Source organism: Podarcis vaucheri, assembly GCF_965113315.1.
Source record: "Podarcis vaucheri genome assembly, chromosome: 8".
NCBI lineage: Eukaryota > Metazoa > Chordata > Lepidosauria > Squamata > Lacertidae > Podarcis > Podarcis vaucheri.
In genome coordinates this window covers 52130948-52153417 of record NC_138766.1, presented here as the reverse complement: position 1 = coordinate 52153417, position 22470 = coordinate 52130948, and the positions used below count along the sequence as shown (strand labels likewise).

Here is a 22470-nt window from a genome sequence, read left to right as displayed (position 1 = left end):
TTTCCGCAGGGAAGTTCTAGATCCCACCGCTGCCACCATGTAGTAACGGTTCCACTCGTCCACCCTATTCCCCCCTCCCTGACTCTGCTCTCCGGCCAATTCAGGTTCCTGGAATAGGTTGGCGAGGGAAGCTACTTTTCAAACACAGACTGAAATCACACCGGTAAGGCTGCCACCACTCCCTTTAGTTCAGGGAATTCCAGAGACACCACCCAGGGAGGAGAGTGTGTCCAATTACCCTGGCAATCCCCACTCCTTACAAGCTGCATCCACAAGCTTGCAGGCAGAAGTTCACTCGGTATAGCGTGACTAAGCAGAAGGCTTGGATTTAGCTGTTCCCCGGAAAAGGCACCAACACACTAACCGGTTCTAAATTAAAAGTTTTTATTTTAAAAAGAAAACTGAAAACTTGTGGTAAAACCACAGGCACTTCTTAAGAGTCTTACAAACATGAAAACAATAACATTGTACAGTATGACTAGCTCGTACATACTCACAAAGAGACCACAGTTAGAATAGTCAAGAGTCCTTTCAAGATGTTGTATAATGAAGCTGGTAGAGGATTTCCATTTCAAAAGGACGAAACGGCTGTTAACGATGGAGCTTACAGCCGGGCATCTTTGCGGATTGCAGAGCAATGGCATCTAGCATTTTGCAATGGCAGAGAGCAACTAACAAGACATCCCTGGATCTTTTATCCACAATTCTGACTTTGCGTCGTAACTTTTGGCCAATCAAGAGTCTTAATTTGATCAGCTCATTCTTTTGCAGCTGGGTCAATTTAGGCTTGAACCCTTAATCAAAGAATCTTCCTCCCACCTGTGGAAATTAACCAGATCCCCAATTCTCAGCAGTTTGAAAACAAACAACCTCCGGGAAGGAGGAAGAGATTCACACCCACAACCCAGGTGCCAAACCTTCCATTAATCAAGGACCCCTTTCCTCCCATAAACCTCTCATGGCAAGGAGCCAGAAAGTCTGGGTTTTAAAGATACACAACTCACTTTCCCAGGGTCCTTGCGGCTGACAAAATACCCACAAGGCCACACTCGTCTTCTTGACCAAGGAATGATTTTTCTAACAATGGCAACTTCACTACAACATACCATTATAATAAGTGAGAGGATCCAAGTAGAAATAACACTATGGTACAAATGTTATTTCAGATATTTATTCATTAACAACTTATAACAATGCAAGCTTGTTGTTCTTTTTTTGTATTTGCATAATTACACTTTGAAAACTTTTAAAATTGTTTTAGCTTTTGATATATAAAACAACTACTCTAAAATAGGGGACAGAACACACAGAGACAGAGGCTGCATATTTACTGTGATGGGAACCAACATAACCTGCCCCTAGGCTCATGCACGTCCCCCTTCTTTTCTGGCATAGATAAAATTAACCACAGTTTAGGTTAAGCCACAATGCTAAACTGTTGTGTAAGTTGGAAGCAAAAGCTTCTGATCTCATCCTTGTGGCTGCACCAGAAGTGAAGGGAGGGAGAAGCATGCAATCTTGGGCAGACGTTAACTCCAAAAGAGTGATTTTTGTCAGAACCACAGCCAAGGAGGAAATGATTAAACTCTCTCTCCCCACTGCAACCCCAATAATTATGACCCCTGGCCCCGATTTACAGAAACTATTGGCATTTTAAAAAAATATGCACATTAAATACAAATGTGCTAATTCACTTAATCCTTAAGAATTAAAGTATGCTTTTTATTGTCTTACCAGACAGCAAACTATCTGCAAAATAACCCCGCTCAGAAGCACATAAAATAGCCACAAATCCATGATGTACAACTTCAGTAAGAGCTGTAATCTTTTAATTTTTGTGCATTTATATCTAGAGTGCCATCATAAATGAAAACTTTGACCTTTGTATTGCAGGTGTTTGATATATACCTTTTGACAGAATGAAGCAAGAGGGCATTTCAGCTTTTTCATCGAACATCAGTGCCAGAATAAAACGACTGTTGATTGGTCTTCTTCTACCTTTATATACTTCTCATTGGATAAAGATGGTGGAAGTAACCAAATGCGATGCCTCAAACGAGGTATCTTCATAATGAACCTAGACAAAGACTCAGTTATTTGCACAGCCACATTCAGCTTAAGTTTGGGGGGGGAAACCCAGAACATTTAGGGGAAGGAGAGCAGGGATCATTCCATTTGGGAAGCTGAAATGCTTACGCTGACAGAATTTTGGACACAGTACATTTAATTTCTCCCCTCCTCAAAATCTCTCTGGTTACCTTGATCAGCCTAGTTCCAGGATCCTATATATCAGATCCATGACCTCTATAGGTCCAAACCAATGGCATTGATCATCACTGCTAATCTTTGTAGAAGTGAAGCCAATCTTAAAATCCTTCATCAGATTTTGTCTGTGTTGCCTACATTTCCCTTCAATTACTGTTATGGGAACGCCTTGGTCAGGATCACACTGCAATCGACTCCACCCCTATCAGTACTATTACGTGATGGCTTATCCAGATAGTGTTATGGGTTAACTATTCATCAAGCTTGATGATTTTTCAGTGGTGACCCTCTTTTTCATTAACTCCACTGAAATAAATCTGTTTCCTGCCAATGACTAGAAGAGGAGCTCACATTAGCCCTAGCCTGGAGCATCTCCCAGGAAGGGAAGAGAACCCTTGCCGTTATGGCTATCGTAACACTTGCAAAATGGAAACTGCCAATCCTACCTTGTCTCTTGAGTAAACAAAGTGGGCACAGCATCCAAAGCTGTACTCACGCTTAGGTACGAGAAACACAGATTATGTCTAGCATAAGAGGGCCCATCTCATTACAAAGGCATACATCTTCAATGCCAGCTTTTGGACCTTTCAAAGTGTGACTTTCAAATGATGTTTGTGTTTTGGTTGTCATATTGTTTCACAAAGCATGAATTAGGGTAGGTTGGCTTTGAAATGGAAACTGAATGAAATTGCTCCCCCATCCCTACTCTCAGGTAAGTGTATATATAGGATTGCAACCTTAATGTGTGTGATGAAGTAGCAGGCTGCTATGTTAGAGAGAAAAGTAAATGCTAAAAAAAATATCTATAGATCAAATAGCCCACAAAGAACAGAATAAATTCCAGTTGCCAAGAAGATAACATGAATGAAATTATTGCTTATACTGTAATAATTTACTACCTATGTTGTACTTCTCCCTTACTCAAAAGCCAATTGTTCATTCTTTACCTCTCTCTCCCAGCAGTTATGAAGTGAGTTCAGCATAGTTATTTTGAAAGAAAAACACTCAGCTCTCAACTTGTACTTTTTCTGTATTGTTTTTTTTTAAACAGTAGAAGCCACATAATTCGGTAGAAAAACTTACAAGGGCAATCAATAACCTTCTCCAATCAACTTCTCCCACATTAACAAGAGAAAGCCACCAGATTCAGAGAACTAGTAAATGGGATCATAAAACTGAAAATGGAATTATAGGCACATGTAATCCATGCAATCAGTCTAATGCACATAGCTAGACTTCTGCTCATAAAACCAGTCGAATGAAATGGAATTAAATACAAAAACTGCAAACTGCATCAGTGCATTTTTTTTATATTAGTCATTGCCATATATTGCAGATTGCCTGCTTTCTTGGATATAAGCTGCTTTGTAGTATGCACAAAAGGTTAAGTGAAGTTTTAGCATTACTTTCTTTTCCTGCAGGCAATTTTGCACTGCTCCTTGGAACATTGGGGGGGGGGGGCTGGACTAAACGAAGCACACCTTCCCAGACCTTCAGAAAGCTGTGCTGTGGCAGAGCTGTCAGGGGCAGACTTTGGTCTTTCAAATTTCAGCAATGCCCTGTGCAAGGACAAAATTCAGCCCAACACACACACACACACACACACACACACACCGCCTCTCACCTTCCATTCTGCTCAATTCCCGACATCATAGTTGCGATCCCTTGCAGCATCCCAAAGGCTTGGCACCCACTGTGGCAGAACCAGCCATGCTGCCCTAAATTCACCTCTGGAGCAGTTTCTAGGAGTATCACAGTGCTTAGCATTAGACTGGTGAGGGAAAAGGTTCATACTCACTATAACAGGCTGATTCTTGCCCTCATCATCTGGTAGACCTTTGTTACAACAGTTTAGATGGGAGGATTCCCCAAACGACTCAGGTTACTGGCCATTTCATTCCCATAAAAAGTTCCAAGTCAATGCTGAAAAACTGGAAAGGCTGGGGGAGGGGGAATAGCCAGGGGGCAATCTAGTTATGTATCCATAGTGGTGTGCCCGCATATGTGCAAGAGAGAAAGAAATTTAAGTCTAAACACAATACATAGCTTTACACTATTGATATTGTTGTGTTGACACAGATATAGCAGCGTGCCTTACCAAGATGAACAAGACAGGAGTCTTGCTAAGTTGCCTGTAAGTTGCAATGTGCCAACATAGAGTGATTGTTGGTTGTATTTCTAGAACATTGGGTTGGAGAGCTTGCCTATGGGCATGCCTTGAATCTTCCCGGTTCTGTCACATACAATTATTTTGTTTCTGGTTATGGTGGCTGTTTCCTGCGGAACATTTGTGCAGCCTCTATGATCATGCCAAAGGTTATTAAGAAAACCTAAAAACACTAAAAGGGAAATTCCGTTTATCAGAGATGCGTTAAAATTCAGTTTACTGCAGTCTTATCCTGCATAGAAAAAACTAGCAATGTTTGTTGCCTCAACGTCTACCACTAGGACTGGGAGTGTTCCCTGTTTGAAAATCCTGCAGTTGCTCCCAGTCACTGTACACAATATTGAGCTAGATGGATCAATGGCATTGTGTATGGGGCTTCAAACGTTCCTTCTTTTCTATATACTGTGAACACTCTTGGAAAACACATTTCATTTGCAGTACTGTCATGCAGATATATTCACAAGCTGTACAAGACACACATTTGACTGAAAAATGTGCAAATTAAAAAACACCACAAAACCAGAACAAGCACTTGTGGAATGAATGTAGAGGACAAAAACACTTTCAGAATGATTTTTTTAAAAAATTGCATCTTAGAGCAATGTCTTTCAAAAGTGCTTGGTGCCCCCTAGTGATTGAATCATATTATTTTTAGGGAAGTTAGAAAAGGAAAAGTCAATACTGTACCATTCAACTGCTGAGAATCAAACTTTTACATGTGATTTTCAGAAGAAAACAAGGATGGTACTCAACAAGTTTGACTCAGAATAGACCCATTGAAATTAATGACTAAGTTAGGGCCATTAATTTCAATGGACCTACTCTGAGTAAAACTTGGTGGAGTACCACGTGTCAAATTACCAAACCTCTCAATCCCTTGGCAGCATTGCCTTTATAAAGTAACCAAAGATGTTTTAAGTAGTGATCATTTCCAGAAAAAATATACAGCCAAAAAGCCAGGGAGAAAAAGTATGACCTTTGTAGAGAAAAGTTTTTGACCTCTACTTCTGTTCCACAAGTGTCTGTTCTGGTGAGTGAAACCACACATTGCCTTCCACAACCTACACAAAGGAAGCAAAAGCCGGAGCTAACCCAGGTCCAGTCAAGAATGGGTGGCACCTCGCTCAGGAAAGGCCCCCGGAGAGGCCTACATTTTAAAGCCACAACAGTGCTAAAACACAAAAAGGTAGATTCATTTTTGCTAATGGCAAAACTAAACTGACAATTGGCTCCATATATGCCCGAAACACAAAACAACTACAGTTCATCCAGGAAACACTAAACAAATTCCTTCTCCAAAGGGTAAACAATCCTAGGAGGTAACCTCAACCTCAACAGGGGAGGCATCCCTAAAAGACATCCATCCTACAACCCCCTGGGCAACCTTCCTCAGAGGGAAGCCCCAAACAATTAGAGACACTGACCAACTACTGAAAATGCTAAAAACTGAGGCCTTTGTGACATCTTGGGAGAAAAGAACCTGGGAGACACCAGCCACATTCCAGTCTGGATGTCCCGGCACCATGTCCTGACTGGACAGCATTCTGCTCACACAGAAACAACATACATTGGTAACATTAAAACCACAGATCATGCCCCAGTAGAAGCTACCCTCAAGAGAGGAAGCACAAACTACCCCAGCATGGTCCTTTAGCCCCATCCTAACCACAAACCAACTAGCTAGAGAGAGTCTCTTGAAAACTACCTTTAAGGACAATGAAAGTGGTCACCAGAGGAGCCTGCATAAAGGAGAGGGCATCTCTTAAAAAGCAAACCTCCTCAAAAAATGGTAAATTACAACAAGACATTACAACCCTCTCATCACACTACAAACAAGCAGGAGCAAAAAACCAAAACAAAAAACTCAACTCCTTAAACTCATAGAACAAAAAAGAACAAAAATTGACTCTCTAGAAATCAATAAAACAATGATTAATATCTTATGCTCTCTAAACAATGCTTTTACGAATATGGAGGAAAGAACTCCAGACTTTTAGCAAATAGATGCAAGGGGGAAATCACTCAAAACAATAATACACTGTCACTAAAAAAGACGGTAACGTAACATCCTTCACTAAAGAAATAATATTGCCCCCCAATACCTCTCACTAGCAAGGAAATGTAATAAACAAATAGAAAAAGAACATACCCAGTTGACACTGACACAAAACCTCACACGTACACTATATAAAAGAATATAAGCCTCACCACCCCACCCTCTCCCACTTTCTTCCCCGACCTTATATACAGTATCAACACTAATGTATCACAACAAATGTAAGTGATTTGCAAGAAAGACTGTATAACCTGAAAAAAGAGACAAGGCATGTACTAAACCAAGAAAATATTTAATAAAAACAAAAACTAACAAACAAACAAACAAAAGGTTGCCTCTAGAAGAGTGCTACACATAAAAGATGATTTTGGCATTTTTCAGTACAAAGAAAAAGACAAATGTGGATTATTTAATAAATTTTATTCAGAATTACACAGCTCACCATCAACGTCTGTGTTTGCTATCAATGACTATTTAGATAAACTTCATTAAAACAGTTAGAAATGGATCATATGCAGTCTTTGAGTAAATCTATTAAAGGAAGTGCAAATGGCTATTAAAAAACTATGAGAATACAAAGCACCGGAGGCTGGCAGTTTTATAGAAACGTTCTATAAACATTTTAGAAATGAACTGTCTCCCCATCTAGCCAAGTTGTTTAATGAAGTTCTTTTGGCAGAACTTCCACCATATTACTGGCATCAATCTAAAATAACAGTACTACCAAAAGCTAGAAGAAACCTTGACCTAGAGGAATTGTAGCATCCAATTAGCCCTGTTATACCAAGAAGCTAAGATGTATACAGCCATTTTAGCAAACAGATTAAATGTGTTCATTACAAATTTTATCTCCCCAGACCAGGTAGGCTTTCTGTATCGCTGGCATAGTGGATCCAGTAAGACACCTATTGAATGTCATTTATTATAGTAAAAAGAAAGGTAAGTCACGTGCAATAATCTCATGGGATTTTTACAAGGTCTTTGACAGGCTGAGTTGGTCATTTTTAAATCACTGATGTATAGACTTAACATGAGAGTGGTTTATTAACTCGACTTTTGAAGTATACAAACATTCCTTTGCTACAGTCTTATGTAATGGTCTCAACTCAGAAACCTCTAAAAAGAGTAAAACAAGATTGTCCTTTGTCTCTGCTTTTATTTGCCTTGTCTATTGAACCACTGGCAACAGTCATTAGAAACAATGTGAATATAGAAAGTGAAAAAAAATAAAGTAAAATGCATACTAACCTTTTTGCAGATGGCATAGCTTTCATATTATCAAAACCGGAATTGGCAATACCTGAAGTTATTAAAGAACTGAATAATTCTGAAACCAAATCTGAAATTATGTTTATTGTGGTCTTGCCAGTCTCAAACTTTCATACAAAGCATTGAGGGTTTTACAATCTGTCCTCAAAAGCTGAAATATCTGGGAATATTTATATCAAAATTCTTGCACTCTTTAAGGAAAGCAAATTTTGAGTCTTTGTTATCTCAAGTTAGACAGGAACTGAAATCCTGGAAAAGTCTAAACCTTTCTTGCTTGAGCCACATTGTGGCTATGAATATGTTGATCCTTCTGAAGTTTTCCTGCCTATTTCCTGCCAATAACTATAACACCTAACAATTTAAAATTTGGCAAAGATAAATTTAAAATCTGGTCTGGGAGTGCGCCACTTGCTTATATACTATAAGGCATTCCAAGTCTTGGTGTCTTTGATTCAAGATCCAGGAGGAAAACAGTGGCTATAGAATTGGAAGATCCTAAGTTTGGGGCATGTTTATCAATTTTGGGTTTTGGTATTTAAAAAAATGATTTTAATATACAAAATGGACCTACAACCTTCCCCTCAACTTGCTTTACTTGGAATAAAGACCATGTCTACTCCACCAGTCGCTCATAAATAACTCTTAATGTTCTTCCTCTCAGTGGAAATAGGTGCTCCAAGCATGGACAATAGCCCTGGATGAAAAGCTGATGTGCCAGATTCATGCAACCAAAGGGAATTCTAGCCCCTTTCTTTCCTGTGTGTGACAACCATTTCTGGAGTATATGCATCAAGATTATATTTATACCCACACATACACACTGAGATTGCATGGTAATATGTGGAAAGATTTTTTTGGAGTGTACTGTAAGAATCTGAGTTGATATTTTTAAGCAATATGGTTTGTGTATTGTGAATATGAGTGATGTGAAAAATGAAAATTAATTAAAAAGGGGGGGGGACTAACGTGATCGCACTCTGCTAGACACTCAGAACTGACCTCTGTTCTCCAGAGGCAGCCTGACCAGCACAGAATAGAGTAGAACTATTACCACAAATGACTTGCATACTAAGCTTTTGTTAAAGCGACCTAATATTGCATTAGGCTACAGAGACAAGAGGCAACAATGACATGGTACTGAGGGAATCTGCTCATTCCTAATTATACCAATAGTGCAACTACTACCTAGTGTCTAATACCCTTTATGGGCAAGGTGCTTCAGGACTGTGGCAATGTAGCTGTAGACACTCTAGGAAGAAAGCTATTAACTGCCCCCACTCCAATAAGGGTTCAGGATGTTTTTTAACACAAAATCAGCCTTGGTTGTTCTTATGAATAATATTTCCCAGAGGAGAGATGGGGAGTGCAACTTTGTTGCTCTTGCTTATCTCTCTGCAGCTCTGATACCACTGACCATGGTACCTTCTGTGAGTTGGATGTTGAAGGAACTTCTCTATGGTGGTTCCACTCCTATTTGCAGGGCCAGTCTCAGATAATAGTACTGAGGGACTATGTATCAGTACCCTTGTGATTTAGTTGTGGGGTACTGCACAACACTATTTTATCCCCAATGTTATTAAACATCTATATGAAGCCAACAGAAGCAGTCATCAGGAGACGTGGGGCAGTGTCATCAATGTGCTGATGACACCCAGCTCTTTGTTAATTCCCAGTCAAGAAGGCATGCACAAGATGAAGCAGTGCCTGGAATCAGGGTGGGTAGGATATGGACCAAAAAAGTGAAGCTGAATTTTGCTAAGACAAGGGTGCTCTGGATGACCAATTCCCTTGCCTGAGAATTTGGGACTTGCCTGCTCTGGATTGGATTGCACTCTAAAGGAACATGCAGAGAGTTTAGGAGTATTTATGGAACAATCTTTGTCCAATGAGGCCCTGTGGCCTCCATGGCAGAGAGCCTACCATCAGCTTTGGGTGGAATGTCAACTGCACCCTTTCCTAGACAAGGATTGTTTAGGCACTGAGACTCATGAAGTGGTAACCCCATGTTTAGAGTGTTCAAATGTAAAATGGCTTTTGAAGATGCACAGGTATTCCCATGGTTTCCAGGACTAGGCTTTGAAACAAGTGTTCAGTAGATAATTTAACAGAAAGCTCATATCTAAAATCAGATTAAGCTGGTATTGGCCCAAGACCAATTTCCCCCTAAAACAGCACTTCCAATAAAAGACCTCTTTATTTCTTACCATAAAACTTCCTTAGTCAGTTAGTATTTTCAACATACTTGCAGCTCATTATTCTGACTTTTTTATCCCAAATTTTGTTAAACTGGAAAAAGTTTTTATAAACTTTCTCAAGTGAATAATGATACAATCCAAAAAGCAGTAACCAATCTCTGAATAAAATAAATTAAACCTATCAATTTAAGATAGGCTACTTTACAAGTAAGTGGCTGGTGTCTAGAAAATGGCCAAGTAGTAAGTATGCCATAGCTAGGAAGCCTCCAGATTGTGGCTACTTAAGAGATTCTTGACAGCATTGAGAAAACCCCTGTGTGCATGTTCTTTTATGTAAACATTAGCTGGGGCTAAAATAGTATTGGGCTAGAAATTATTGGGGTTTTATTTAGCTTTTAACATAGATTTAGTAAGCATAGAAAAAAAGTTATTTAACTCATCCAAAAAAGAATAAAAAACACCACCCTGTCCTTACTATCTGTATGTCAATACTTTGTCCCAGTGCAATTTTTTTTCTCTATAGTGTAACACTTCTTTAAAAATAATAAAACAAATGATGCAAAATGGCTCTTAATAGCTTTATCTCAAAGACAGTAACGTTTTTGCCAGATATCTGAAATATTTCTAATATTATGTGGAGGAAAAAACACCCCATATTAAAGTATTATAATATAACATGCTTTTTTGTTAGTTTAAATGAAAAGCATTTTAAAATAAATTCAAGGGAAAGTAATACTGCTATACAGTTAAACTGGATACAAGGGTTCCCTTTTATTAACACTGAGACCACTGATGCAGCTTCTCCCCTCGCAGAAAGCAATGATGTGAACAAATTAGAGATTTCAAAGGTTCTCTTGACAAGATTCCTCAACAGCATTTTGGAACAGAGTTTCCTCATCCAGCTGAGGATTCTAAATACAAACAACAACAAAAATGGTTTAGAATTTCCCCCCAGACCAAGTTATTACACTCTACAGTTCAGCATGTACTCTGCATTAATTACTACAACAAAGAGCACACAATGGGAAAATGTATATGAATAGTCTGCTAAATGATGTAAGTGATCCTTTAGAAAAGAAGGCTGTCATTCCGGCAATTAACATGCTAGTAACAGCAAAATAAATTACTAAAAACTGGAACCTCCCCCAAAACATTTCCAGAAATGAATGGTTGCAAAATGTTGATTATGAGTGATGTTATGGCAATTATTCACATCTAACCAGGACATTTAAAGAAAAAGCAAGCAATGTTGTTTTGGCACAGTATTTTTGCTTGAGATAATGTTAAGGAGCAATTATTAGTTATGTTGTTTGGTATTAATTCAGCGGAAATTTAGGGGGTATAAAACAGAACTGGTTTCGATATGTTTTACTCAGAAATAACTCCGGTGAAATAAATGAATCCTCCTACTTACTGAGAAAAAAATGGATTTCCCTCCCCCCCCCTTTCCTATTTTCCAGGACATTTCACCCATTTCCACCCAGACATTGCTTGCAGCTGCAGTATTCTGGATATGTCCAGGAAATTCTGGACATATGGCAACCCTAGATTATGGAACATTGCAGTTAAAGCAAGATGGGAATGGCTTTTCTGGATTTGAGCATGTTTCTTTTTGTTTACATGATCTGTGATATATATCTTGCTCTTCCAGTGAGGAGCTCAAGGTTGTGTATATTATCCTCCCTTTCATCTTTGTAATGGCCCTGTAAGATATAGGTTAAGGTAATATATGCACTTAAGTCTAAATTCTTCCAACAGACTGCTGGTGGGATTGCAGAGGACCCAATCTAAGTAAAGTGTAACAGGTCCAGGAAATACTGTTGGCATCCCAGCACCACAGACTGTTCCCCAGCCAGACTGTTCCCCAGCCAGGCAGCAGAAGTAAACAGTTGACATTTGACAGGGGGAGAAACTAGACCTGCTGAGACACCATCTGCCTTTCACTATCACCACAGCCATGCTATCAGGCTACAGAGGAGAGGAGAGAAGCAGGGCTATCTATTCTCATCAGGTTTGTTGAGACTGGCTGGTTCTCTCTCAACAGCAGTCATTCCATGAAGCTGCCTGAAAAACTTCCAATTTAGCTGGTTGTTATATGAACTGTAACTATTGAGAAGAGTGACCAAGACTGCTTTTCCTGTCCTTTTCCATCCTTTTCCTTGTGTGTCCTATCTTTTAAATTGTAAGCTTCAGGGTAGAGACTAGTATATGCATGGTTTATTGAGGTATATGCCTAAAGCAGGGTAGAAGTGTTTTAAATGCACAAAATCCCCTAAGTGCTTTTCTAGCTTTTTCCCCAAATTTACCTAGGAAAGAGATTTCACAATTTACCAGGGCAGCTGTAGAACTTGGTAAAGCCAGGCTTCTAGGTAATTTAAATCTGGCAATCTAATATAGAAGGTGCTTTTACCCAAATTAATCCAAGATGAATAAGGCTCTAATTTAGTCCTCCAGCATGGAGATTAAAAAAGTCAACATTTTAAATAGGGAGCAAGAACAAAAGAAAAGCTCTTACCATAAAATCTCCATACTCAAACTGATGCCTTAGATTTAAATGGCCAACAAAATCTCTAGTAACCCGGTTAGGATCTCCCCATGGAAAAGAGACACAAATAGGACAGATCTTTAAAAGAGAGAGAGAGAATCATACTACGTAGAAATGCCTTAAAATAGACACATTCTTAAAACAAAAGGATACTCCTGGAAGGAATGTGAATAGAAGAGATTAAACTTAAAAAGTTAACTACACATACTTTAAATTCTTTAAAGGAAATGACACTGAACGTTTATGTTTCTAAAGAAGATACTCCTTGTCTATTTCTGCCCTTAATCTTAAGCAATCTTTTTACAAAACGAATCTTGGAAAATGGGACTTAAGACAAAAAGTTTTTAAAAGAGTGTATGGCTCTAATATCTCCCATTTAAACAATACTGGGCACTACTTGTAAAACAGGGCACCATCCTGCCCCAGCTGGGCAGTCCTTTAGTGTTTAGTACTTCCACTGAACTCAAATGGACTTAAATGTGTCTAATAGCAATGTATTATGCGACAGAGTGAGAAAAAATAGAATGAAGGGCAGTCCTTTAAGAAAACATAAAGGTAAAGGGACCCCTGACCATTAGGTCCAGTTGTGACCAACTCTGGGGTTACGGTGCTCATCTTGCTTTATTGGCTGAGGGAGCCAGCGTACAGCTTCCGGGTCATGTGGCCAGCATGACTAAGCCGCTTCTGGCGAACCAGAGCAGCGCACGGAAACGCCGTTTACCTTCCCGCCGGAGCGGTACCTATTTATCTACTTGCACTTTGATATGCTTTTGAACTGCTAGGTTGGCAGGAGCAGGGACCGAGCAACGGGAGCTCACCCTGTCATGGGGATTCGAACCATCGACCTTCTGATTGGTAAGTCCTAGGCTCTGTGGTTTAACCCACAGTGCTACCCGCGTCCCTTAAGAAAACTTATTGAATACTAAATAAAACAATGATAATCCCAAACTGAAAATGGAAAACATGTCTTGTAATTACAGATCTAAGTACTTAAAAAAAAAAAGATCAGAAATGGGAAAATGTCATTCAGTATAAAACTGAGGAAAATGGTGTAGCTGCTAGATCCATCACTGAAGGGAGAAGAGGGTGGCTCATTCTTTCTGCAAATATTGCTATTGTCATAGAATTAAGATAATTTTTAAATAAGACCTTAATTCACACATACTAGGATAAAATCTTCACAAACTTTCTTTTTTATATACACATACTCACTACTGGAACTAGTTGATAAAGGTGCCTATCATTACAGTGATCCAATAAGTTCTGCCTTGTAAAGTTACTTTCTTGACACAGAGGGCATTTGAATGTAGGCTGTCCACTGAAAACAAATATGAGAAAGAGGCACACATGGATGAAAATCCCTGCAACAGCATGTTACATGTTCAAGGAACTCTGTCACCCACAATCATTTCCCCATTAATTTCAGCAAAAGGAGGAAATGCATAAAATGAGACCAAAACACACTGAGGCTTGCTGTAGTGAATTCATGTAGCACTAAGTCAAAATGTAACATATTTGAATGCAGTTTGCTGATTTATTTAAGGTATTTACAGTGGTACCTCGGGTTAAATACACTTCAGGTTACAGACGCTTCAGGTTACAGACTCCGTTAACCCAGAAATAGTACCTTGGGTTTAGAACTTTGCTTCAGGATGAGAACGGAAATCGTGCTCCAGTGGCGCGGCGGCAGTTGGAGGCCCCATTAACTAAAGTGGTGCTTCAGGTTAAGAACAGTTTCAGCTTAAGAACGGACCTCTGGAACGAATTAAGTACTTAACCCGAGGTACTACTGTATATAGTCTGTTCCTAATATTCCAGGGCAGTTTACAGTGTGATTTAAAACAAAAGAATAACAGAATATCTATTAAGCCAATGGAAGACAGGTCATGCTATGTATTTTTCAGTTTAAGGCTTTTTGGGGGTGTTTTCTTAAGATTACCTAGTCTTTCAACAGGATCTCTTTCATATATCACCAGCAGCTTTTGCAGTAAATCACAGGATTACTTTGCACTGCTTCAAATATAAAAAGTTGTTTTCTTTGGAATATCTTTTTCTAAGAAACAAATCAAATTCCATTTTCCTGATTTTACCTGACCTAAATATATTATAAGGTATTACATACCTATTTATACTTCACCTTGACACAAATCTGTTTTAATACCTTAAACCCAAAATTCAAATTTTGATAAAATCCAAAATTCTGCCTTGTTTTGAAGTTTAACTGTAGCGTGATGTGCTTTGTGCTACCTTCACATTAGTGGTTTCCAATGGCTGAAAACCACTTTTATACAAAATATTCAGGTTACTGATACAGGAGTATAATTCTCCATGCCTGACACATACGTGAAAAGACCTGAAGGTAGATAAAAAAAGCCAAATGGGCCCCAGCCCAAACCCCACGAGGCAGTCAATGCATGCATAAAGTTCTAATGAGAAATAGCTTTTTTATTTACTTTGTCACCTGGTAATCTAATACCTGACACTGAAATCAGGAAGGAAGCATCTCTTATTCAAAGCTTGGGATCTACACATTAACGTCCCTGCATGAGCATTCATCAGAGCCACTGGACTATGATATTTGTTTTGAAATTTGTCTTCTACTGAAGATTCGCTTCATTTGTTGGCACTCTTTCCCACCAATACCTAAAACCACATAGTTATTGATTTCAGTGGTAGTCCTACCTTGTAGCTTCTTCAGGAACATGTAGATTAGAATTTTCTCCAACTTCCGAAGTAGAAGAGTCACTTCTAAAACTTCATACAAAGTGTGAGAATTTATTTTCAAATTAAATACAGAAGAGGTTGCAATTCAAAGCAGTATGATGAATAAATTAATCCCATTGATACTAGTGGGACTTGCTTTCAAAAAATGCATGTTTAGAATTGGACTATAGATGTTCTTATCTAAATAAACATTATTATTTTTTAAGTTACTTCAGAAACATTGCATAAGGTGTTGGGTGGCCAGCATGGATGAAGCTGAGCTTAGCTCCCGTTCAAAAGTGCTGCTGCATGTCCATGGAAGTGCATCTGAGTGGAGGACAGTGAGTGGCACTGGGACCACCAAAGCAGCAGAGAAGGATGTAGCTGCCACCTAAAGCTGGACTGAGCCCTGCCTTTGTTTGAGGAGGGGCACTATCACCATTATGCCAAGGGCCGCTGAAGCCTGGTGCCCATACTGCAAACAAAACAAAGGTTTGCAATACACAAAGTAATTTTTGTTGATTTAAATAGTGATTTTTGGCATTTCATAATCAGAACTAAGTTCCAAAGCCTAAAAGATAATTATAACATTGTGTCGGAAGTTCTCATTTGGATATAACATAATAAAGTGTACTTTACTGTCACACTTCAACCACCCTGTGAATAAATTCTAAGCTACATTGTTTAACAACTTCCCCCATGCCAAATCTAAAGAATGCAATATACAATAGTTTGGGACATTTTTTTAAAAAGCAAGCATTAAAATGTATAAAGCTGCTTGCAAATAGGTATTTACCTGTTTCCTGTTGAATCCTGAGATATGTCTAAGCTTGGAATTACAGAAGAAACACCATACTCATCTTGATACTTTTTACACGATTTATAGTGCTGTCTCATACGCGAGAATCTTATCTGTAAATAAAGTTGTGTCTCATTTAGAGTTGAATCTCATTTATGGGCAATCCTATAGTTGCCTAAAAAAATTACTCCTGTGACTAGTTGAGGAAAATCATGTCAACTAGTTTACAAAACTTTCTTCTAAATTCCCTTGATTTGCAATACTGAAAGCTCATTCAACTAAGCATTAACACATATATTCTTACGTGCCTTATAAATATTTTTGTTTTACTGAGCTCAACACAGGAGTTAAACAACCAGATCAGGTGACAGATCATAAAACTCTACAGTATTCTATGGTTTGAGCTTCCCAAGACCTTAAGATAAAAAGTTAATGCTGCTTCTTTTGGGGATTGCTTTAGCTTCAATCAGGTAATTCAAAGTGTATACTGGTTAAGATAGTCTTACAGTCACTGCTCAAGCCATTCTTGTACCTCCACATCTTCTTCAGTACAGTGGTGCCTCGCAAGACGAAAATAATCCGTTCCGCGAGTCTCTTCGTCTAGGGGTTTTTTCGTCTTGCGAAGCAACCCTATTAGCAGCTTAGCGGATTAGCACTATTAGCGGTTTAGCGGCTATTAAAGGCTTAGCGGCTAAAAGGCTATTAGCGGCTTAGAAAAAGGGGGGGAGAAAGCGAAAAAAATCGCAAGACTCGCAAGACGTTTTCGTCTTGCGAAGCAAGCCCATAGGGAAATTCGTCTTGCGAAGCGCATCGAAAAACAGAAAACCCTTTCATCTAGCGGGTTTTTCGTCTTGCGAGGCATTCGTCTTGCAGGGCACCACTGTATTAACAGTTTTAATTTACTAGAGTGCTCCCAAATCACAACAAAAAAAGTGAAGGAATACATTCTATCAGTGCCTAGTTGCAACACTTGTTTGTTATTCAAAGTCAGTCTGCTTTTTCTCAGAATCTTCATAATGTAAAATGTGGTAGCAGATGATGGTGCACTACCCACCTGTCTGCAATAAATATTATTTCAATGTAATCCTATGCATGTTTTCAAAAGGGCTTACTTCTAGATAAGCATACAGAGTTTCAGCCTCTACCCACTTTTAACACTATTTTACATCTACTATACCTGTTTGTCGCAGCATCTACAGCTCCCCACCAATTTCTTCATGTTGTTTTCAACATCTAAGGCTCTGTTAGGACGTGCTTTTTCTTTTCGGGTGACAATGCCTCTGCATAGTGGGCAATGTGTTCCACCTTCTTTCATAGCCATTAAGAAACATTTCCTGCAAAACCTGAACCCAAATATAAAGTTGAGTACAAAAATAATGTTCTGCTTTACCAATTAATAGTTACTCTAATCCCATTATTATTACTACAGCATACCACTTTCACCAGTCTGTCATAACTCATATACTCATGATTTAAAGTTGGGGAGAGCAGTGAAGCAGTGAAATTTGCAGATTACGGTATATATTGGGGGTGGTCAAAATCCAAGCAGACTTCCCAAACATATAAAAACTGTGCGAATGGGAGGTGGGGGTGACAAAGGAGATTCAAATGATGCACACTGAGACAAAAAAAAACCTAACTTCAGGGGATCAAAACTGCCAGTTACTCACAAAGAAAGATATTGAGGGGTTATGACAGAGTACAAAATGAAAAATGAACCCAGTGCACACCAGCTGTGAAAAGGGCAAACTGTACACCAAGGATAATTACAAAATACATTCAAAATTAAACCGCCTTTCAAAAAAAAACACCTTTATATAGATCTGCACTTGAGCCAGATCTGAAATAGTAAGATACAGATAACTACCAGAGTGATTAGAGCACTTTTCTGATGAGAAAAGTCATCACATTTGGGGCTTTTAATAGTGAAGAAAAAGGCAAATGAGGGAGGATGGGTAGGAATCATTGTGTAGGTTTATAAAATTATGCTTATGTTGAAAAAGTGAAAGGAAGTTTTCTCCATCTCTCATAATATTAGAACAAGGTCTTCCAATGAAACTGAATGACAGAAGATTCAATACATTCTTTTTTAAAAAAAACTTTATCACACAGAATGTAATGAATTTATGGAATTTGCTTTTATGAGATATTGTGCAGTAAGCCTATTCTTATCTACATCCAAAAACTGGAATTATTTCCATTCTGAGTAGCTTTAAGATTATCTGGGTTACAACACTGAAGATGCTTAGTAAAGCTTAGCAAATGTTCAAATTTGTGCTGTGCATGGGAACAAACGGAACTCAAAAGGATGCAGTAGATGTATTTTAACAAGCAAGCACAAACTTCATGGAGGGCTTCTGTGGTGATTTTTCAAGAAAAAGTATATTATGCAGCATATACAAGAGTAGAAGCACTTACAAAAATTTATGAATTGGCACTTGTTTAGCATACGTAAAAGTAGTTTCATCCTCCTCAAAAGTGGGGTTAACAAGAGAACATCCTTCTTAAAAAATACAAATGTTTACTGAGATCAGTTAGATAGGAAGAGTATGAGGGAAGGGAGAAAATATATAATTAACAAGGGAGGGGCAAATAAAAATGGGCCAGAGACATAGATACATACACATGCTGACAAGCAGAAATCCTCACAGGTGTTTTAAACACATCTTGGCAAACAGGACAGTAATAATCATCTTCATTGAAACAAATAGTGGCAGGTTCCTCATTCATGGCAGCAAACTGTTGTACTTCTGAAAGAGCAATGGAACAACATATAGAGAACAATTATCACCCTAAGTACTGGGAACAAGAGCACAAGACAGAGTTTATCCTGTCTTTTGTCTTCACTTAATTATTCACTTCCTTGAGTACAGTATTTGAGAAGGCCATGAAAGCTTGCCCCTTAAGAGTACAAAAGAATGAGTGCTGTGACCCCTTGACATATATGACTTGGCAAGTGTGACTAAAACTTTGGGGAGACTCACGTCTCAGCTTGGTTTCACTATGTGCGAAACTATAGCTGTCTACACTATGGATGAGGATGATTCAAAGGCCTGAAGTGAAGAATGAATGGACTTCTGGTGGTGGAAAAGGTACATTTAATTTTTGCAGTACCGCATGGGAGCTACCTACCAGTACCTAGTGTTGTTTTGCCCCTACTGCTATTGGTGCAGTAAAATGCCCTAAAAATGGGATGGAGAACTTGTGGCCCTCCTGGTTTTGTTGGCCTCAAACTCGCACCCGTTCCAGCCATAATGGCAGGTGGTCAAGGTTTGTCTGAGGTTTGATTATAGGAGCATTTCCTTCTGTATCCTCCATTCTGTTCAGGTTATTTTCCATCAAAGGCCTTTTTTCACATGGCCCCATAGCTCTGAAACACCCTCCTGCAAGATGGCCCCTCTTGCTATGAATAATAAAAAAAAAATACATATCTATTGGTGGCCTAATTCACCTGCCCTTTGGCATTTTAGGTTGCGACCCAATACAAGTCTTACTTGCCCCATGTAACGCAGGAGGGCTTACTTTGGAGTAAAAAGGAATTTATTCACGGTGAGCCTCACGCAAAATATAAACTGTAGGCCATTATTTTGTGGTTTTCTTAATGCACTGAAAGCAACGTACCGGTGCTGGTTTTTGTTACCACTTCGGAAACTTTAACGAAGTCGCCATGCAAATAATAACGTGTTTTCATATTTATATTACGTACAATTAAAGGAAATCCCACCGTCGCGATACTGGCGGCGCGAGAGGGAGGCGAGGCCTTAAGGGCCCCGAGGAGGAAAAGGAGCAGAGCGAGGCGACTCTTCAAGCCTCAGCCCCGCGCCGGCTTCTCGGCGTTTATGTCCCCGACAATCCGAATCCGGGCCCCCACCCCGCAAAAATAAAACCACTCCCGCCCTTCGCCTCGAGGTGCGGCCTAGAGCCCCGCCACTACCTTTCGGGAGAACGGGAAGGTCGGTCGCAAGCTTCGGGGCCGGGCCGGGATCTTCAGGGCTCCCGGAGGCCAAGCCGGTCAAACCGCCGCCGCTCTCCATGTAGGTCTTAGGCCGCCGCCGCGGCGGCCTCCTCCCAACAGGCAGGCCGGGGTTGCCATGGCAATAGTCCCCCCCTCCCCTCCGGCGTGAATTGTTATTGAACAAGAGTCGTCGCCGCCTCCGCCTCCTCTTCCCTCCGCCTGCCTGGCTGCCTGGAGGCGACGCGGAAGCCGCTTTTTAGACCGCCAGTTTCTTTGACGCGCTGGCAGGCCTCCTCGAGAAAGGCTTAAAGTGGCACGTTTGTGAGGGGCTCGCCAAGACCTAGTATTTCACCATTGCCCTCCTGTCGCGTCAAGGTGCAAGAACTGGGCTCTCAAAAGAGCTCCCGCCAAAGCAAGAGTTTTAAGACGGCTTGTGGGGAATGGATATATGTACAGCACAACCCCCTTCAGTTCCGAAGCTCCCTTGTGGAATGGCATATACGCACCCTGCTCGCTTAACTGACCATAATAAACCCCACTGAACACAGATTTGCTGCCTAGTTTTAAAACACACACACAGAGAGAGAACGAACTGCACTAGGAAGTCACTAGTCCTCTGGGTTTGGGGAGAAGAAAAATATCAGGGGGGAAACAGGATTTCGTACTGTGTTCTGAACGCAGACGGAAACGTTTAATTCATTAAATGCCTGCACATCTTTTACCCTTCTTTCTGCAAACACTTCTCTTAGGTGTGGCTTGCGGATAGCGATTGAATTTGCTTTCTGTGTAGGGTAGGCAAGGAGCTGGGCCATTGTGTCTCAAGCATAATTGTGTTTGTATGCTTTTTTCCCCCTTCGGTGTAAATCGCATTGAGCCGTTTTAACAGACACGTGGACAAAGGGGATATAGAGTTTCAAAGGACACCCGATATCGGGTTATTCTCAGCCCTGAGACCACAGTAGGCCCGCCTTGTAACATAGGTGCCATGATGAGGCCTTGTCCGGAAGGGCGGAAAAAAACCTTGGGATGCCCCATTTAGGTGGACTATGCTCCTTCTCTCCTTTCTAACATGTTGCTTTCTCCCATTGTTACCTCAGAAATTTGTGCTTCGGCGGCCAGTCTCTGCATGGGTGTCAAAATAGGGTTCTTGCTTAGGAGAGCGGAAGAGACACGGTCTTCTGAGAAGTTAGCCGCGCGGTTCCCCAGCAGCTGCAGCAGCTCTCACCGCCCTTCTGCTTCCTGATTTGCGACTGCCCTCTAATGGCTGCTAGCATGATACATGTCAGCTTGCTAACAGCGTTAGCCGGCATCGTGGGGGAGATGGACCCATCAGGGAATGGAGAGATTGCTGATCAAAGCATGTCAGCTGAAACAAGTCTTAGGGTGTTATCCCGTCAGTGCACAGGAAAGAAAGGCATGCCCAAGACAATAAGTCCTGGGGCCAGGATTACACATTGCTCCCTTCACTCACGTACAGCCAGTCTCAGACCGGGTGTGAAAGGATCTTGATGCGCCAGCCAGGAACGGAAGACTGTAAATCGGGCAAAGTGTGTGACAAAATGGAAGAATGTTAAAGACTTGTTAAATTCGAAAAAGGCAGGATTAAGGCTTCATTCTTATACACACACACACACATAGTGGATGTCCCACAGTTGGATATATGCCCCTCATTTTAAAACAGACATATAAAAAGTATATCATGACTGGTTTAAGAGTACATGTTGGATTCTCATAGTTGATATTGATAATATGGGGCTACTGAATTTTTAAAAGTTAATCTTTTGCAATAAGTGCTGTGTTGAAACACAGGCAGCAAATTTTTATGAAGAAAAATTATTTGAAGTAAAACATTCTAAATCACTCATTTAGTGACAATAAAGGATCCCACCATTTTAATAATTTTTAATATAATTTTCATCAAAATCTTCACACATAATTTACACATACTGCTTATTCTGAAATTATCCATTATCTCTACGATAAATATTTATTTGTATATCTCTGCCTTTCAAGTTACCTTCTGCTGCTGAAACTTCTTTAATTCAATGCAGGAAGAAATAGAAACACGTTTTATACTCGACCTGGACATACTTGTCCTGAACAAATTCCCACTGATTTAAATAGAATATACTTCTATACTTCCATAGGCCCTCAGCTTAATGCCTTGATCTTGAGCTACAGAATTGGTGAGTGGCCCACATGATTGAGCAGTTGGGTTCTGCTTCCCTGGGACCCAGTATAATGGTCATTGGTGTTGCTGGGTCAGCAACACTTTCTCCCAAAGCTCATACATTGCACTACTGTTCATATAGTACGACTTTTACTTCAGTATTACATTCAGTATTAAATTTGCAGTAGTTTTACTCAATGCAGCCCATGAATCAGAGTGATTTGACCCTATAAATTGTAAGTTACATAGTGAATACCATTGGTTGACAAGGCTTCCAAATAATTCTCATTTATTGTGAGGGATGATAACTGTTAAGTTACTTATGTGGGCCACCCCTGCATCACCA

The 22470-nt window shown here is 39.9% G+C and overlaps 2 protein-coding genes and 1 long non-coding RNA gene across 4 annotated transcripts in view; 1 reads left to right on the top strand and 2 right to left on the bottom strand.

Annotated features, from left to right (window-relative positions):
- MEP1B (meprin A subunit beta) overlaps positions 1 to 2093 on the bottom strand; it is a 35276-nt gene extending 33183 nt beyond the window's left edge. The window contains exon 1 of one of the 2 annotated variants that reach the window (XM_082234815.1): positions 1909 to 2093. In XM_082234815.1, the coding sequence (XP_082090941.1) occupies positions 1909 to 1950 (42 nt within the window). In that variant the 5' untranslated portion in view covers positions 1951 to 2093. Of the gene's footprint in view, positions 1 to 1734; positions 1836 to 1908 lie in introns of those variants that run through there. The other variant, XM_082234814.1, reaches the window with a different exon arrangement.
- A 3041-nt stretch (positions 2094 to 5134) lies between these two features.
- On the top strand, positions 5135 to 10864 carry LOC309539066. Its single transcript, XR_014222653.1, has 2 exons — positions 5135 to 8263; positions 8476 to 10864. It is a non-coding gene; the product is annotated as an uncharacterized lncRNA (long non-coding RNA).
- Positions 10704 to 20107, bottom strand: RNF138 (ring finger protein 138). The gene is given in 9 exon segments (XM_082234857.1): positions 10704 to 10863; positions 12468 to 12575; positions 13710 to 13815; positions 15180 to 15251; positions 15997 to 16112; positions 17177 to 17342; positions 18623 to 18749; positions 19934 to 20039; positions 20042 to 20107. Coding segments are annotated over 9 exon segments (921 nt in total). The 5' UTR covers positions 20093 to 20107; the 3' UTR covers positions 10704 to 10794.
- Between the last annotated feature and the right edge of the window lie 2363 nt (positions 20108 to 22470).